Source organism: Ascidiella aspersa, chromosome 4 (assembly GCF_963924565.1).
Source record: "Ascidiella aspersa chromosome 4, kaAscAspe10.2, whole genome shotgun sequence".
In the NCBI taxonomy this organism is placed as follows: Eukaryota; Metazoa; Chordata; class Ascidiacea; order Phlebobranchia; family Ascidiidae; genus Ascidiella; species Ascidiella aspersa.
Window position 1 is genome coordinate 10,320,663 of NC_139450.1, and position 15,627 is coordinate 10,336,289.

Genomic DNA, 15,627 nt, shown 5'->3' on the forward strand with positions numbered 1-15,627 from the left:
TCTCTCACAATTAAATGCCTAATCGTAAAACACGTATTTTAAATATCAGTCATTTGTACCTTCATACGCTTGTCGTCGTATTTCCAGCCTTCCTGCAAGTGGCGGTAGAGATCCAGGCACGTAACCGCTTGTTCCTGTCTAGGGGAAATCATCTCCAGCTCGCTTATCGTTCGGTTCACTGCGCACCAATGAGCACCCGATTTGAACCCTGTGTTCCTTGGAAGACAAGCAAGAGAAAAGTGTTAACGGCAAAATTGTGTTAAAGGTTTATTAAACCTTATAGGTTATTGTTAAACGTTTATTATTACATGTCTCTAATCACACGCAAGCATGTTAGTGTTTAGATTTATTGGGTATAACAACATAACTATGTGCGAGGGTTGAAGAAGTTAAAATTAGTTATTTGCTCTTATTTATTATGAAATGATTTATGTTGTCTTTTAACTAATTGTGGTTTCATAGTATTCTAAGATTAGCAGTCACTAACTACAGCCCGTGGCTTAATTCTTCCGGAACGCAGCATATTGCCTAACAACAGTAAAATAAGAAGAAAAGTTATTAGGGAAATAATTGTAATTTTGTCGGATGCAAACCCAAATCAAACAGTGGTGATTTTCCAACGAATCCACATTTATATACAGCTCAATATATTTTTTGCTTAAATTTTTTTTGTTTTATTATGTTTAATATTATTCAGGCCATTAAATCCCGACGGACAATTTTATATCCGATCTGCGGTAAGCTATACAGTTACTCGAGACTTAAAAAAACTTGGTGACCACTCCTTTTAAAAGGTAAAAAAATTGCAAACATTTCTTTAATAAATCAAAAAATAAACATACCTCGCCAGGATTGGCTGCAGGGACCAGAATATCGACCAAAGCACCAATAACGCTTTTAACCACATTGCAATCTGTTTTGCCACCTACAGATTATTATAGCGTTATAATGAACTTCTAGGTGCAACGCCTACGAAAATATTATACGAGTAGTTAAAACATAAAAACTTTAATGCAAGTTTTATTACAAGCATTGTTGTTGGTAACTACCACTTTCGGGGTTGAAATATATTGGTAATCTATAGCAAATAAATTATGTGGAAATGGCTGTAGCCGTCGTTTGAAATTCGACTCATAAATATTTAAACTACTGTGGCTCTAGGGTAGATTTTTATTTTAACTGTGGCGTGACTGAGTAATTCGACTTAAAATTTTAATAAGTTTAAAATCTTTATTGAAAACATCCTTGCAGCTCGTAACGACCGACCACATTTTATCTCCCAAGCAAACGCCATTCATAGTTTAAATATTTAGCCATGCTCTCAATTTTAGTCGAGGAGATGAATAGTCCTACCATTGCACGCCAAGCAAAAAAAACTGAATAACCTTCCATAACCCACAGTCGCGCGACTTTTATACCGACGTCTCGAAAACAAACTCGGGTATTTTTCCCGATTCTTCCGCGCATCGTTTCGCATTAAACGTCGGGCGTAATCAAACATGCTCCAAATCGACGGGGTCGCCTCGCGGTTGTTTCAATATGGCCGGAGCCGCGGGTGTTCCATACGGCCACAAAGGAACGCAGTTGATCGAGCGTCGGACCCAGCTGGGCACGGGTGCCATCGTTATCACGATAAGCAGAACGTCGTACAGTTGCGTAACGCTTTTCAGTCGTCTCGGGCAAGTTCGCCGCCGAGGTCGCCGGGTGAAAGGGGATCAAGAGTTCAACGCGCGTTCGTGATTCGGCCAATGCGTGAAGTTTGCAACAACACGAACACCGCGATCCATGTGAATATTGCATATTTTTTTGGCAAGCTTGTGGGATATAACATCACTTCTATGTAGGGTGATAAAATGTATTTTGGGTCCCTATAATGAAAAAATAACGTCGTTTTCAAACCGTACTCCCATAAATTTCATTCATCTACTAATAATTAACATTTTACTAACCGACAACGAATATTTCTCCTATTAACAAAGATTTCCCTCGATTCTTTCATTTAGTTCTTTTTTCCTGTTTCTTTTCCTATATCAGTGATTGCATTATTTATACTTATAAAACTTTTTTAAACTATAGACCAGTGGTTCTTAACCTTTTTTCTGTCACGCCCCCTTTTATAATTGTTGTGGGTCTCGCGCCCCCCTCGCAACGTTTTTGTGTCGTTTTATTGAATAAACGTTAATGAGATACTTGAAACTGCTTTCTAGCAACAAAATTTTTGATGCGTGGTTTAAACTTAGATAGCGCACAACGTAGGTCTCCTTCAACTCTCAGTCTGTTCCTATACTTGGTCTTGATGCCAACGAGAGCAGAAAATGCAGCTTCACAAAAATACGTTGATCCAAATATGGTCAAAATTCGAAGAGCCCGAGTTGAGATTAATAGGTAAACAGGTTGATAATTGACCCAGAACGTCTCCAGTTCTAGTTCTATGAAGTCTTTTTCGGCTGTAGAGTTAAACTTCAACTCAAGAAATTCCTCTTGTCCTTCTTCGAAAATATCTACCACTTCACATTGAAATGGGTGCACGATAAACTTCCAGGTCTCTCGCTTTTCGTCTATATCTGGAAAGTATTTAATAAATTCTGCTTTCAAGTCATGGAGGTGAGTTGATATTTGTTTCTTCAACTCATGGTTAATGTTGCCATCTAGGTTTCCTGGTTCAATTCGACTCTTCCAAAGGTCAAGTTTTGCTGTAAAAGCCCGAATGTGATCATGATGCTTAACAATGTTGGTGTTTTTTTCCTTGAAGCTTTGAGGTTAAAGCGTATTTAATGCTTCGAATATGTCCACAAGGTAAGCAAGTGCTACTTGAAAATCTTTTGCAAGAAACTTGGCCAAATATTTAGACTTCTTTCGTGATGTTAAAAATATTGTTACTTCTTCTTGTAATTCATAAAGTCTTTTTAGCATGTTACCTTTAGATAACCAACGAATGTTTGTATGGAAAAGAAGGGCTTCGTGATCAGATTGCATGTCCTTACACAAAAGCCTAAAATGACGGCTGTTAAGTGCTCCAGCTTTTATAAAATTTACTACCTCAATAGCTAAGTCGAGTACATCTTTCATTGTAGGTGGCAGAGTTCTGGATGCTAAGGCTTCACGGTGAATTATACAATGAATACCGACAATAAATGGATTTTTTTCTTTTACTCTTTTAACGAAGCCAGAATGCAACTCAAGCATTGCAGGGGCTCCATCTGTACATACCCCTACTAGTGAATTCCACGAAAGATTGTGTTATTCAAATAACTTTGACACTACATTAAATATATTTGCTGATGTTGTACGACTTTCCATTGATTGGAAGAATAACATCTCTTCTTTTATAATGTTGCCTGACAGGAAGCGAGCATACATCATTAGCTGAGAACAATTGCTAATGTCAGTTGTTTCGTCACATTGGATAGAGAAAAAAGGAGATTCTTTTACCTGGTCGAGAATTTGATCTTTAATGTCCTGAGACATTTCATCGATTCTACCTTTAACCGTATCGTTTGGTAGTGAAATTTGAGAAAGTTTGGTTGCCTTATCTTTGCTAAAACTAGTTCGGCTGCTACAAGTATGCTTGGTTTTATAAGAAGCCTCCCCGACGCTAAGATTTTTCTTAGCCTTCGCGATTAACATGGCGATTTCATAAGAAGCCTCTGTAACGCTCGAAGATTGTCCATAAAATTCTCCACTGTTATCTAATTTAGCTTTCTTTAATGAGTGGCCTTTATTTATAAAGAATTCTTTAGGTTTATCAGCTAGAGCGGTATGCAAAGATGTCAAATGTCGTTTCAATCGTGTAGGGCGCATTCCATCATTGCTAAGAGTTTTGTAACATATTACACATTGAGGGACTTCTATGACTTGGACAACTAGATAATTCTAGTTTTCTAATTCATTGAATTAGAGCAAAATGCGGCTAATTCTAATTATAATCTAATTTGTGAATTGCTTGTACGCTCTAATTCTAGTTTTAATTTAATTCGGATTTTTCCAAAAATTCTACTTTGTCCAACGGTATTTTTAGTCTCTCAGTTAACAAACACAGAAAATCAATTAAAACTCTTTGATTAGAACGAATTTTATGTAATTTGTTTTTTTAGAAATAGGTAATTCTAATTCTAATCTAATTTGAGAAAACTTAAAACGATCTAATTTTAATTCTAAACTAATTTAAAAAAACAAAATACTCTAATTTTAATTATAATCTAATTTTAAAAAGGTAAAAATAAATCTAGTTGTTGCAAGTCTGCTTCTATGTCATCATTTTGCATAGATACAAAACCAAATTTAATGCATTCGTCAAGTACCACTTGGACGCTCTGTAGCGTATCACGCGTACCACTTCTTGCAGAACAACCAATTTGATCGAATCCTATTTTTAGCTTACAACTAGCCATATTCAACGTTATTGGTAGATTAAGCTATAAAACAGTAGATTTTACTTATTAAGCGAAGTATTTTGACATAATTAACGACCAGTGTCCTACAGCGTTGTACGCTTTACAAAGCAACTGCGTTCCTTGTCGACAATTGATATGGCCTGTATTTTAAAAATCGCATTGGTTCGAAATAACAGAAATAGTTGCGTAACAATAAGAATGTGCTTCGGGGGGGAATTTTTTTATGTAACAAAACCAGATAAACAAAATATAAAGTTATTATCCAAGGTTTTGTAAAAAACGAAAGCTGCTCGCGTACCACCTGAAAAACCTTCGCGTACCACTAGTGGTACGCGTACCACAGGTTGGGAACCCCTGCTGTAAACGATTGGCAAGTCTTATTATTGTGACGAGATAAAACTCGAAAAACCTTTTGTGACGTAATTATAGCTTAATACACATGATATGTTAAGTCTAGAAAACAAAGGATGTTAGGTATAAAAAAGGATAAAAGCAAGCTAATCGCGAAAGCAATGGATATTAAAGCCAACACAAAAAATACTGTTGTGAAGCCCGCGCCCCGCGAAAACTTAATTTATTTTCGGCTAAATGAATATGTTTTTAAGGTGTATCCAAATCTGACATAAACGGATTTGTATTACTCAATTTGCACAAAATTGTATAAAAACTTTATAAAATGGTATTTCGTTAAACTAGTAAACTAAAAATTGTGAATTTTTTAGACAAATTCTAACTTAACCAATATTTTTCAGTTTAGTTTAAGTTTATTTTTAAGAAAAAATGGAATATTCAATGTAAAAAGTGAAATTGGTTAAAAATCGAAATAAAAATACTAAATTATGCACAGAACAAACTTTTATAATTTATTACCAACAATTCAAAATTTAATTTCAATATAGGTTTTGACATGAACAAGTCAAATATAAGTATAACATACCTAAAAATTCAATTAAATACTAAAAGTAGGTTAGTACAAATGCGGCTGACATGTACTTTTTTTCAATCATGCGGTGTTATACAATGTGTCAAATTTAATCTCCTCTTCCTAATAAATTGTTTGCTTGTTTGTTTGTTTTCAAATTAAAGTTTTATAGACGTTCCTACCCTTTCTTTCCTAAAGAATATACATTTTTATCAAAACAATCGCTATTCGCTAGTATTAATATTGCCTATCAGTGGACCAAACGAACATATGTCTAACTAAAACAATCCACAATCAAAATACAACACAAGGCTTATGAAAATGAAAGAATAGAAAAAAATATATTGGTTTGGCAGTGGGGTTTTGCAACACGATAGCAGCAACACGAAAATATAAAACAAAGCATTTCACATTGACTCGTCTTTCTCCAAATATTCCGTCAATGTTGTCGGATCCAATGGCACTGAAAGGTACTCTGCGCCGTCAGGGCCCTTCAATGAAATAAAACATTTCATCAGGAGCGGATTTTACACAGGCACCACTTAGCAAATTAGTACATGTTGGTTAACATCAGTCAGATATTAGCATAAATCACCGGCGGCAAAATTCTCTAAATTGGCCGAGAAATCCATAAAAAAGGTTGTTGCAAAAAGTTTTTTATTTCAGTAGAATTGAATACTAAAAATAAGTTGTGAAAAAACATCAATAAAAAGTGATTGATGGAAACGTTACTGGTGTTTCTTTCATGAAGTATGGCCAGTTCAGCCAATAGAAAAAAATCAATGAACAATCGGCTGACCAAGCCTTTCTTGGATCCTCTTTAATCCTGTAAACAAGATCGATTTCGATATGCAATTACCTTGGCAACGGTCGTTAATTGTGACAGCTACATGCCTTACTGAGCAAATAGGGTCATCAGTACAATGATAACTTTTCCATGTATTCATAATTACCTTACGCATTTGCACCAAGTGATGGTCAAAAAATTCGGTCAAGTGCGCCCTCAAGGTCAGCTCGCTGTTTACCAGAAACCTTTCGCGACATTTCTGGTACAGGTCGGCGAACGAAAAGTCTGCAAATGTGAGCAGTCAATTGAATTCACATTTCTTGACAATGTATATACTGAGATAGATTGGTCATTCATTAGATTGGTCACGATTGGTCAACACTAGCATTATATAAAATACAAGAGTAACAGGAAAATAATCAAGTTCCTTCAAAATCAACCTCGAGCCAATAAATGTTGGCTATACCTTTATTTCTGCACAGGTTCTGCTGATATAACTTAGAATACCATTATTTCAATATATATAGTAAAGAAAGTTTCGTGGGGATTGCGGAAAACGTTCATACCTATATAAAAAATGAGAATAACGCAGCTTACAGTGACATCAGATTTTCGTAGGGTTTCGTTTCCATTGAATGGTAAGAGCTACAATGCAAATGTATCAAAAACGCCAGTGATCTCCATGATACCCATAGGGGCAGCATGTTACTTTAATCCGTGAAAGAGGAAGTAGGACAGGGGTCGGCAACCTACGGCCCGCGGACCGGATCCAGCCCGCCGATGTAATTCATCCGGCCCGCTGCCTCTTTGACAAATTGGACACAAATCAATTTCACATACGTTTTAACTACCTAAATTCAAAAAAAATTCGAGCTTCGCGCGAATGATCTCCCTACGTCCAGTGTGTTTCCGTTTTGCTGTCTTTTGAACTAGATTTTACGCTTCTTTACCGTTGCGCCGTGGAAAGCTGCTAAGTGTGACGCGGACAAACGGAAAACATATTCACAAATATGTTTTAATATTTATTTTTTTCATTTTTGGCAATGTACCGAAAACTTGCATGAATTTTAAAAGAAATGCCGGTATACCAAAAAAATCGCGCTCGCTTCGCTCAAGAAGTGTGACCTCGCTTAAAAACGTTAACAACGACTAAGCTAGATTAACTTTAAATGTTATGCCGTTCCATCAAAGTAGTTTTATTACACTTTTTATTAGTTGCATGGATGACGACGTGTGAACTCGAATTTCCAACCAAACAAACGCTTTTTTATGCGCTTTGCGCCACCAATTTAGTACCTCCTTAAATATAATTAAGTGCAAAAAAGACCCGAGGCCCACCTGATTTACAGTTGTTCTATCATTTCAATAATACAATTCTTAGTTGGCATTTTGTGCGGCCCGCAGAGACCTTTCTGAGTTTGGTTTTGGCCCGCCACTAGAAAAAGGTTGCCGACCCCTGAAGTAGGATATATATTTTTTACCAACATAACGGAGGCCATAATGGGTCACGAAGGCGGCGAGAGTGTAAGATTCGAAAACAACATACTAAAAAAATTGGTTACAATATCTATTTAAACATTTTATCTTTATTTTACGACAATGATCTATTAAAAAAATGCTAAAAAGTGGTCTTAACGAAAGTACTAACATAATTAAATCAAACCAACCGTCGACTGATCCCTGGTCTTTCTTTTCCTCGATTTCGCTCAAATGATGCTCTGCCAGGATCCGGAACACCCCCCGGGCGTTTGACGTCAGACTTCTGGCCACGTGGAGAAGACCGCTTAGGGCCAGGGCGGCGCCGCGGGCCCCCAGGCCGGCACCGGCCCCGGATAACAACAGCGAACCCTCGTAGGACGTCTCTTCGCGGTACGGCTCGAAAGTCGTGACGTCATACCAGAGCCAGTTGAAGCGTGAGAGGGAAATTTGGTCCCAGACTGCAATGCAAAAAAAGAAATCGCTCAAAACATATTAATTTTCACAAAGTTGCTAAAAACATTATGGTCTTTGGTTATTTTTTTAATCTCTAACTAGGGGAGTGAAGCTTTTATTGAATTTTCTGTATAGGACAATTTAGGAAAATTTTCCCAAAATTAGTTTACCAAAACAGTCAAAATAGGCCCTTTTTTTAATTAACAAGAAAAATGTACAACACACGACGATGCGTATTCATACAACTGTATTTAATATAAGCCTAAATTTAACACTTATTCGTACAACAAACGATTGTCAGAAAGAGTAAATGCGCGCAAAAGGGATTTTTTTCTTTAAATTCATCAAATTTTCTATCGAATAAGCCCGAAAACACACCACATACTACATGCGTATATCGTTAGCACACGCAAACAGAATCAAGCGCGGATGAGGCATGGAAATGTCAGGAAGCGGTCCATCTGGCCACTTACTCAGCGGGGCGTTGATGTGGTCGATGGAAGCCACGATGTGGATACGTTCGACGAGCGCCAAGCGCCCGAAGATGCTCTGCGAACGGGCGTTGCGAAGACAACTTCCGTCGATGTTGTGCACGATGAGGAACAGGTGGTCTTAAAAGAAAGTGCCTTTCGAAATGTTACTTAGTTGCAAGAAAAACTTTCATTTTACCGGAGAACGAAGACGGTTAAAACATAAAAAAACAGTAGCGGAAAGTTTTATAACAAAAAAACTAGACGCTTACGAACTAAACAGACTCTTTATTTCACAGAGTTCGAGAACCCCTGTATTGGGTTATATTTTTTTAACAATCGGAGACGGTTTTAAGTTAAACGGTTTTTATTCGGGCTGCTTTTGTCATACTGCGGCCTGAAATCGACTCGTGTGACATTGGGGAAGAACACAACCTTTACACAGCCAGAACTTTTACAACTGTAAAATTCGCCAAAATGACTCCGATTAGTGTGCAATCCAAAATTAAAAGTGTGGTAGTAAACATGTTACGTTTTATTTTCTCAGGAGTGCAGTTATAGGAAAGTCGACCTACACTACCTTTATTTTCGTCACTGGTGTAATGCTGACAAATGCGGTCTGTTTGCACTTCAACATTTGTGAAACTAGCTACATCCTCTAAAATGTCCTCACAAATTGATGTTAAAACCTGGTGAAAATGAAATACAAATACGGATTACCATTAGTACAGTATAAAAGAGTACAATATAGTCAATAAAAAATAATCAAAGTTAAAACTAATTCTTGAAGCTTTAAAAAAATACTATTATAGCCTACGGAACTATGAATGTACAATATTTTTCGTTTCATATTTATTTAAAAAATTTTGACACTTAAAAAATATATAATTATAAAACAAAAATTTGTTATTTTTATATCAATATAGAAAACTGTTTCCACGAAATGTTATTAATAGCTGCCTAGTGAACAAATCCTACCGATTTCATTGAAAGACCAGGGAAAAATCCGTTTATGACCACTTTGTCTTGGCTTGACAACATCTTATCACAAAATGAATGCATAAGATTGCGCTTCGAACCAAGTCCATATAGAAGAATGTTAAAGTTGTTACTATTAAACAAAATATTTGGGTTTAGAACTACTAAGAACATTATCAAGTAATATGAATAAGGTTTATAACATTGGTTTCTATTAAATTTTACCATATTAAATGTTTACCCTTTACAAGTTTATTATTTTCCGTGTACAAGAAAAGCATATCTTGCCAGAAAAATGTTGTATAGCAATAAATAATATAAAGTAGATTGATGCATTTATAAGTTTGAACTTTACAACATCATACCATAAGTAAAACATCCACTTTACAAAATGTTTTTTATGCTGTTCACATAACTTTATTTGGGCAGCCTCTACTTCTTGGGCTGCAGTGTCTGTTAAAAAGCAAAAGTATGATAGCAACAACATAGAACAAATTTTAAGTAAAAGCTAGAGTTTTATAAACCGACAACCTTTTTTTTGTATTAAAAATACAAATTTAGTTAGAAAACTGTCTTGCAAATAAAGCAATTAAAAGCACCAACTTTTCTCAACCACTTTCTTGTGTTTATTAAGTGCTTCTTCCAGCTGTTTTGGATTCATCTGTGGGTTTTTTAGCCTCTGTAGGGTTCGGTCTGAAGTGTTCGACAGCTGCTTTCTCTTGCTGCCTCCACCGTGCACATCAAAGTAAAGCTCCCTTTCACTGGGCTATAAAATACTCATAAGCTAGTGGTTGCAGTTCACTAAAGTGAAAACATGCAATCGGTGCAATTACCAACTGCAAGCCATGCGACTTTTTCGTGCTTCCAATACTTGGGTCAATTTCTTGTTCTCTATAATAAAGATGTTTTGTAGAAAATATATAAAATAAATAGAATACTCTTACTTACGTATTTGTTTCCATCTCTTCATCCGATTCAGATTTAGAGTCTTCGTCACTAGTTATTGCCTCATTTTGATCTTGGACAAGTTGCACAGAGTATTGTTTTTCTAATAAACATGTTCTTAAAGCCAATTTGAAAAAACAATATAATAATTACTTTTCTACAATTTTAATTACTTTTAACAAACATTAATTGTTAATTAGTATCTATAAATTTCTCCTCTAAGTTTGCTATATTATACGTACTTGTAACAACTCCATTGACTGAATCCGGTTCTGCTAGACTTTGTTCTACCTTTAAAAATTAATAATTACTTACAAGGTTTTAATAGAACTTTATAATATAGTAAGTACAAAATACAGAAAAACCTATAGAATTCATAAAGCATTACATTCCTAGAATATACACACAAAAGGAACTGTGTTTGGTGCATTTAGGTTAGTTTTGAAGGTTCGAATGGCACAAATATTATTGTCAGATTGAAGAACCTTTTTTTAAAAGAGGGTTACTGATTTTGGTAAACAACTAGGCCAGTGTTATACCGTGTATAAATTGACTCACATTTTCAACTTGCTTTTTCTTCACAGATTCAGCTAAAAAATATCATCGTAGTTATAATACAAAGCACAATATGAGCAAATCGCAGAAAGTCATAGCGGTGGGTTAAGTTGCAATGATATATTTACCATATTTGTTCATCTGTTTTGATCTCTTAGGTGTTTTAAAAGCAAACACTTGTGATCCTGTATGTCCAGTTTCTACATCAATAAGTTCCTCTGATCCTTAAAGAGTTAGTTAAATTATAAGTTCCTCATATTATTTAATTGAAAAAAGGCTATGTCAATACTAATTCCCGACATTTAGCTGTTGTCTGACAATACCCCTTAAGGCTGCAAGTGGATCATAAATCTCTTCTACTGGTTTGTCAGGTTTTTTGGATGCTGGCTTTTTAGGGGCATCTTCAATTGATGCTTCTACAAATGTGGATGAGATTCCAAGAGTTGCCCTGGTACTTTTACCTAAAATTCAGTATGCAATAGTACAGATGAAGTAAAGCACGTCATGTACCTTAACAAGCAAATGCTGCTTTTTGTTTAATGGTAGATATATATAAAAGCAATATTCATAACTTTTATAAGTGCTTAAAAGTATTTTAGACATAGGATTGACTAGAAAAACCAACAAAAACAGACTAATCAATTACAAAGCCAGTGGGAAAAAAACTGAAAAGCAAACTTTTGAAAAAAATAAAAATGTAAGGCTGTGGAAATCATGAAAACTACCAAAAGGAAAAAGATGAAATGTATTAAGCCCTACGTGTTGACTTTGATCTTGGGCCCTTGATATGTTTCGCCACATCTTCATCACCAACATACACAACAGGAATGGTAACTGGCTCCTCTGTCATAACTTGCTAACAGCACTTCTTATTTGTTTTAAACAATATTTTATTTCAACCTGTGCTCAGAAAACACACTACCGTAAGCCATTAATGCGAAGAAAAAAAACACCAAAACACTTTCCCAGCAGCAAGAGTGTTTACCATTTTATATTTAAATTGTGTTGTCAAAGATTTATTTTACGCAAAGGTAATGTACAGAAAAATATTGTTCCGTGTTCTGTATTTTTATAGACAGTTTCATACTTTTCACACCAGTTTTCTTTATGATTTAAAGTGCAAACGTTTAGGATGCTAAAGAAAAAACTTATTCAATTTCCTAAACACTAAGTCGGTTGACTAAAGCATTAAATAGTAAATTTTGTATAGAAATTTTACAAATCTGTTCGCACTGCATACAAAATGCTGCATGGCGAACATGCAACAGTAATAAAACATTAAACGGAATCGTTTAAACAAGCTTCTTTGCTTCAAAAAATCCTTTCAAGTGCCTCATCTGCCAGACCCCAGCCAACACTAAGACACAGGTTTGCGCCAGCGACCACCAGAGCACACGCGAATTTGTGCTTTCGCTCGTCTGACGGAATCTTGACTCTCTTACACGCTGGTAGTTCTGCTCCTTCTGAATTTGTTCAACTTGGTCCAGGAGCTGTCGAACTCTCAACTGTAGTTCGGTGAGCTTGTCTTTCTCTGCAATCTTTCCATAGTCGTTGGTGTGCTCTCCAACCTGCAGGTCAAGATAGACGCGGATCTTACCGCCAGCAAACAGAGACCACTTGGTGGAGTTTGAGTGGATGCATATCTGCTGCTCTCCGGGGGTGTGTGATGTGAATGTGAAGGCACCCTCAGATCCATATGTCTTAGATAGAAGAACCTTGCCATTTGGGTCTTTCACTTCAACATGCATTCCCATACCAGGGGGTGAATCAAGAAAATTGTTGCTCCTCTTGTCCCAGAGCTGGGCCTTGTATTTGCCTGTAACCATGGTGTCTTCAGGCAGTTCCTCAATGAAGCATTTCTTCTCTTTCTCACCAATGTGGAAATAAACTGCAGAGGAAAACTGCACAAGGCACAAAACAACCAGGCACCCAACACTTCTCATTATCAACCTAGTTTGTCTACTTCACTATTAAAAAAAATTGCTATTAAATTCTAAATACTGGAATTTATTAAATTGACTTGGATAGTTTAATGGTAGGTAACTTGAACAAAATTAAAGGCTTTGATAAAAAAATCTTTTAAAACATTGCAAGCTTGTAATACAAAACATTTATCTTTAGTTGAAAAAACATATTTTTATGCATAGTGAGGTATTTAACTTCTAAGGTCCAGTTAACCCAACCTTTTATTGACAAAGATTTTGGCGCTGGTCTAGAACCCTACAAGAACAAATAATATCTGGGTTACGGCGAGGGTTAGCGTTTGGGTAAGGGTGGGTCAAGCAATATTATTAAATAATAATACTTGGCCACCAACACCCACTGTGAAAAGTATGCGAGTGCACCCACGAGACTTTTTTAACCTTTCAAAAGTGCACCCTGATAAAATCTAAACAGCACCCCAAATATGTAAAACGCTTGTGCGGATTATGTTAACAATGCAATGTATGCAACACAGAGTGCATCAGAGAATCATACTTTTTTGAGATTTGTTGCACCCGGTCACCCGTATTTTTTCAGCCGTGCACCCACGAGATCTCTTTGAGATCTGCCATACTTTCCAGCAATGCTAAACACTAACCGACACCCTAACCCAAATATTGTGTGCTGCTTTAATAATTGTTTCAACGCTGTGGTAACACCAGATTGGAAACTTTGGATATTGCGCGGGGGAGATGTTTTGCAGCTGAAAAAATGCGCGGCTGAAAATAAAATTTCGACTTAAACTTGCGCGGCTGAAAATAAACCATCAGGCTACCGAAAGTTGTAAATTGCGAATTTATATTAAACTTACAGCTTTCATAGAATACTTGAATCACTGCGCAATTTTTGGTTGGTGTGCGGGCGCAGTGCGCAGGTAAATATTTAAAAAGTTGGATAGTGTAGCATTTAATATGCAATATTACTCGATATAGCCTAATTTGACGTCACTATACATGTGACCGTTGTCCACTGATGCATGACCAAAACGCCGAACTGTGCGTTTTTAGCATTTTGCAGGGGATTCTATATGATGCATTACATTATATACGTCTTATAGACTAGCGCTAAAAAATGTTATGCAACTTCAGTATGCGGCCCGCCAATTTCTTTTGTGCTTGTTAAGTTTCATACAGAAGTTTGCGCGGCTGAAGTTTTGCGCGTTTGCTCGAGTCAGATTTGCGCGGCTGAACACATTTTTTATAAATAAAATGCGCGGCTGTGACCGCGGCTAAAAGTGCTACTGGATTTATCCCCCACGCAGGCCAAACTTTCCAACCTGGTGGTAACATATTAAACCAGCGCCCCAGTTTCTAATAAAGAATACAGCAATTGAAACTAAAGTTAATTAAATACTATGATTGAAATTTAGTGTTTGTTCATTTTTAATTTCGACGTAATCCGGCTTCGGGTACTGTACCTTTTGTAACTGTAAAAAAAGTGGTAGGATTCTAGAGCAGCGCCTTAATTTCTTCTTGTTAAATGTACCCTAAACTGGCTAAATCAAGTATATGTTATGCAAACCTATTTACAGCCAGCAGATAACAGCCTTTTAAGCCAGTGTAACATGATGGGAGATTTAAAATCATGTTTGGCTAATATATATGTAAATGTAAGCAATCTTAAAGTAAATTCAATTTATGCATAATCATTAACAAATAAATAAACATCCCGAAATTAAAGCTTAACTACAACATGCAACCGTTCGGAAAACTAAATATTACGGAATGATGAATGGTCGGAATGGTCGGAACGCTCACTAATTTAAGTGTTACCCCGTTAAAACAATTATTAAACCAACGCACAATATTTGAGTTAGGGTGGGGGTTAGCGTTTGGGTGAAGGTGGGTCAAGTGTTATTATATTTATTAATAATACTGTGAGCGTTCCGAGCATTCCGACCATTCATCATTCCGTAAATTAGTGTTAGCCCAATAAACATTGTCTTCCTACTACTTTTTACAACAAAATTAACCATATGGAGTTAAACGTCATTCAAATTGCATCCGGTGCTACAGGGACCAAACGGGTGAACGGATTTAATGATGCTATTTGCCATATTTCAAATTCTAACATAATTATGAAGAAAAATTATATGTATACACAGTGAAAGACACTAAATCACATTAAATATACTAGAATATGGAAACAAATAAAAAGCATTGTCAATATTAATAACCTTAGCTTCTTTAGACCCGGATTTATGTCAGCTTTTTTGACACGTCAGGCATCAAGGAGTAGATTGCTCAACCGAAACAAAAATATTTCCCCTAGTAAAAAAAATTAGAAAAAGTGACTAAAGTCAGTTAACCATGAGAAGGCGTGGTTTTATCACAAACAAGGCAACTAAATAGGTATACAACAATACAACTAACAGAAAACATATCTCAGTGGAACTTAAAAACGAACAACGAGCCAATGTTTGCACAGCAACGCAAAGGATATGGACACTAGGAACGAATACAGGAGGGCGGAAAGTAGTCATGCCCCCCTCCCCAACTGTATTTTTTGCCTAGTTTAAATACGCAAATGCAAAAAAATCATGACGCTTATAGTATGTCCTAACTAACCCATTGCGATAAATTTGTTTTAGCCCAAAGGCCTCGTGCGTTTATCACACCATCAAAAACAAAATTTTATGTCAAACAATATAAAGGCATTGTT

At 36.2% G+C, this 15,627-nt stretch overlaps 3 protein-coding genes across 5 annotated transcripts in view; all 3 read right to left on the reverse strand.

Moving 5' to 3' along the window:
* LOC146147125 (SCO-spondin-like) overlaps positions 1–3,468 on the reverse strand; it is a 45,291-nt gene extending 41,823 nt beyond the window's left edge. The window contains exons 1-4 of the mRNA XM_083387922.1: positions 3,433–3,468; positions 2,407–2,721; positions 843–925; positions 60–216 (exon numbers count right to left, since the gene is read on the reverse strand). Coding sequence (XP_083244048.1) covers positions 60–216; positions 843–925; positions 2,407–2,721; positions 3,433–3,468 — 591 coding nt within the window. The remainder of the gene's footprint in view (positions 1–59; positions 217–842; positions 926–2,406; positions 2,722–3,432) is intronic.
* A 2,203-nt stretch (positions 3,469–5,671) lies between these two features.
* Positions 5,672–12,100, reverse strand: LOC146147127 (origin recognition complex subunit 2-like). The gene is made up of 13 exons (XM_083387923.1): positions 11,743–12,100; positions 11,307–11,444; positions 11,112–11,207; positions 10,432–10,501; positions 10,317–10,374; positions 10,087–10,249; positions 9,849–9,936; positions 9,484–9,616; positions 9,083–9,194; positions 8,509–8,646; positions 7,771–8,040; positions 6,270–6,388; positions 5,672–5,807 (listed from the first exon to the last, which is right to left on the reverse strand). The coding sequence occupies exons 1-13, from the start codon at positions 11,831–11,833 to the stop codon at positions 5,724–5,726; spliced, it is 1,560 nt and encodes a 519-aa protein (XP_083244049.1). The 5' UTR covers positions 11,834–12,100; the 3' UTR covers positions 5,672–5,723.
* Positions 12,101–12,110: 10 nt separating this feature from the next.
* Positions 12,111–14,633, reverse strand: LOC146147128 (transmembrane emp24 domain-containing protein 4-like). 3 transcript variants are annotated; one of them, XM_083386399.1, is made up of 2 exons: positions 14,620–14,633; positions 12,111–12,918 (listed from the first exon to the last, which is right to left on the reverse strand). In XM_083386399.1, exons 1-2 carry the CDS (start codon positions 14,631–14,633, stop codon positions 12,276–12,278), a joined length of 657 nt encoding a protein of 218 aa, XP_083242525.1. In that variant the 3' UTR covers positions 12,111–12,275. The 3 variants fall into 3 exon arrangements, with proteins under 3 accessions (XP_083242525.1, XP_083242526.1, XP_083242524.1); XM_083386400.1 differs by lacking the exon at positions 14,620–14,633 and having other exon boundaries at positions 12,111–12,428; positions 12,570–12,976; XM_083386398.1 differs by lacking the exon at positions 14,620–14,633 and having other exon boundaries at positions 12,111–12,976.
* Between the last annotated feature and the right edge of the window lie 994 nt (positions 14,634–15,627).

What these genes read in the sequence shown, in the direction of transcription:
- LOC146147127 (XM_083387923.1), bottom strand. Translation starts at nt 11,833, where the DNA reads ATGACAGAGGAGCCAGTTACCATTCCTGTTGTGTATGTTGGTGATGAA. An exon ending in AGTCGCATGGCTTGCAGTTG is followed by an intron (nt 10,250 to 10,316) that starts GTAATTGCACCG and finishes AGTATTTTATAG; the next exon opens with CCCAGTGAAAGGGAGCTTTA. An exon ending in CCACATCAACGCCCCGCTGA is followed by an intron (nt 8,041 to 8,508) that starts GTAAGTGGCCAG and finishes TTTGCATTGCAG; the next exon opens with TCTGGGACCAAATTTCCCTC.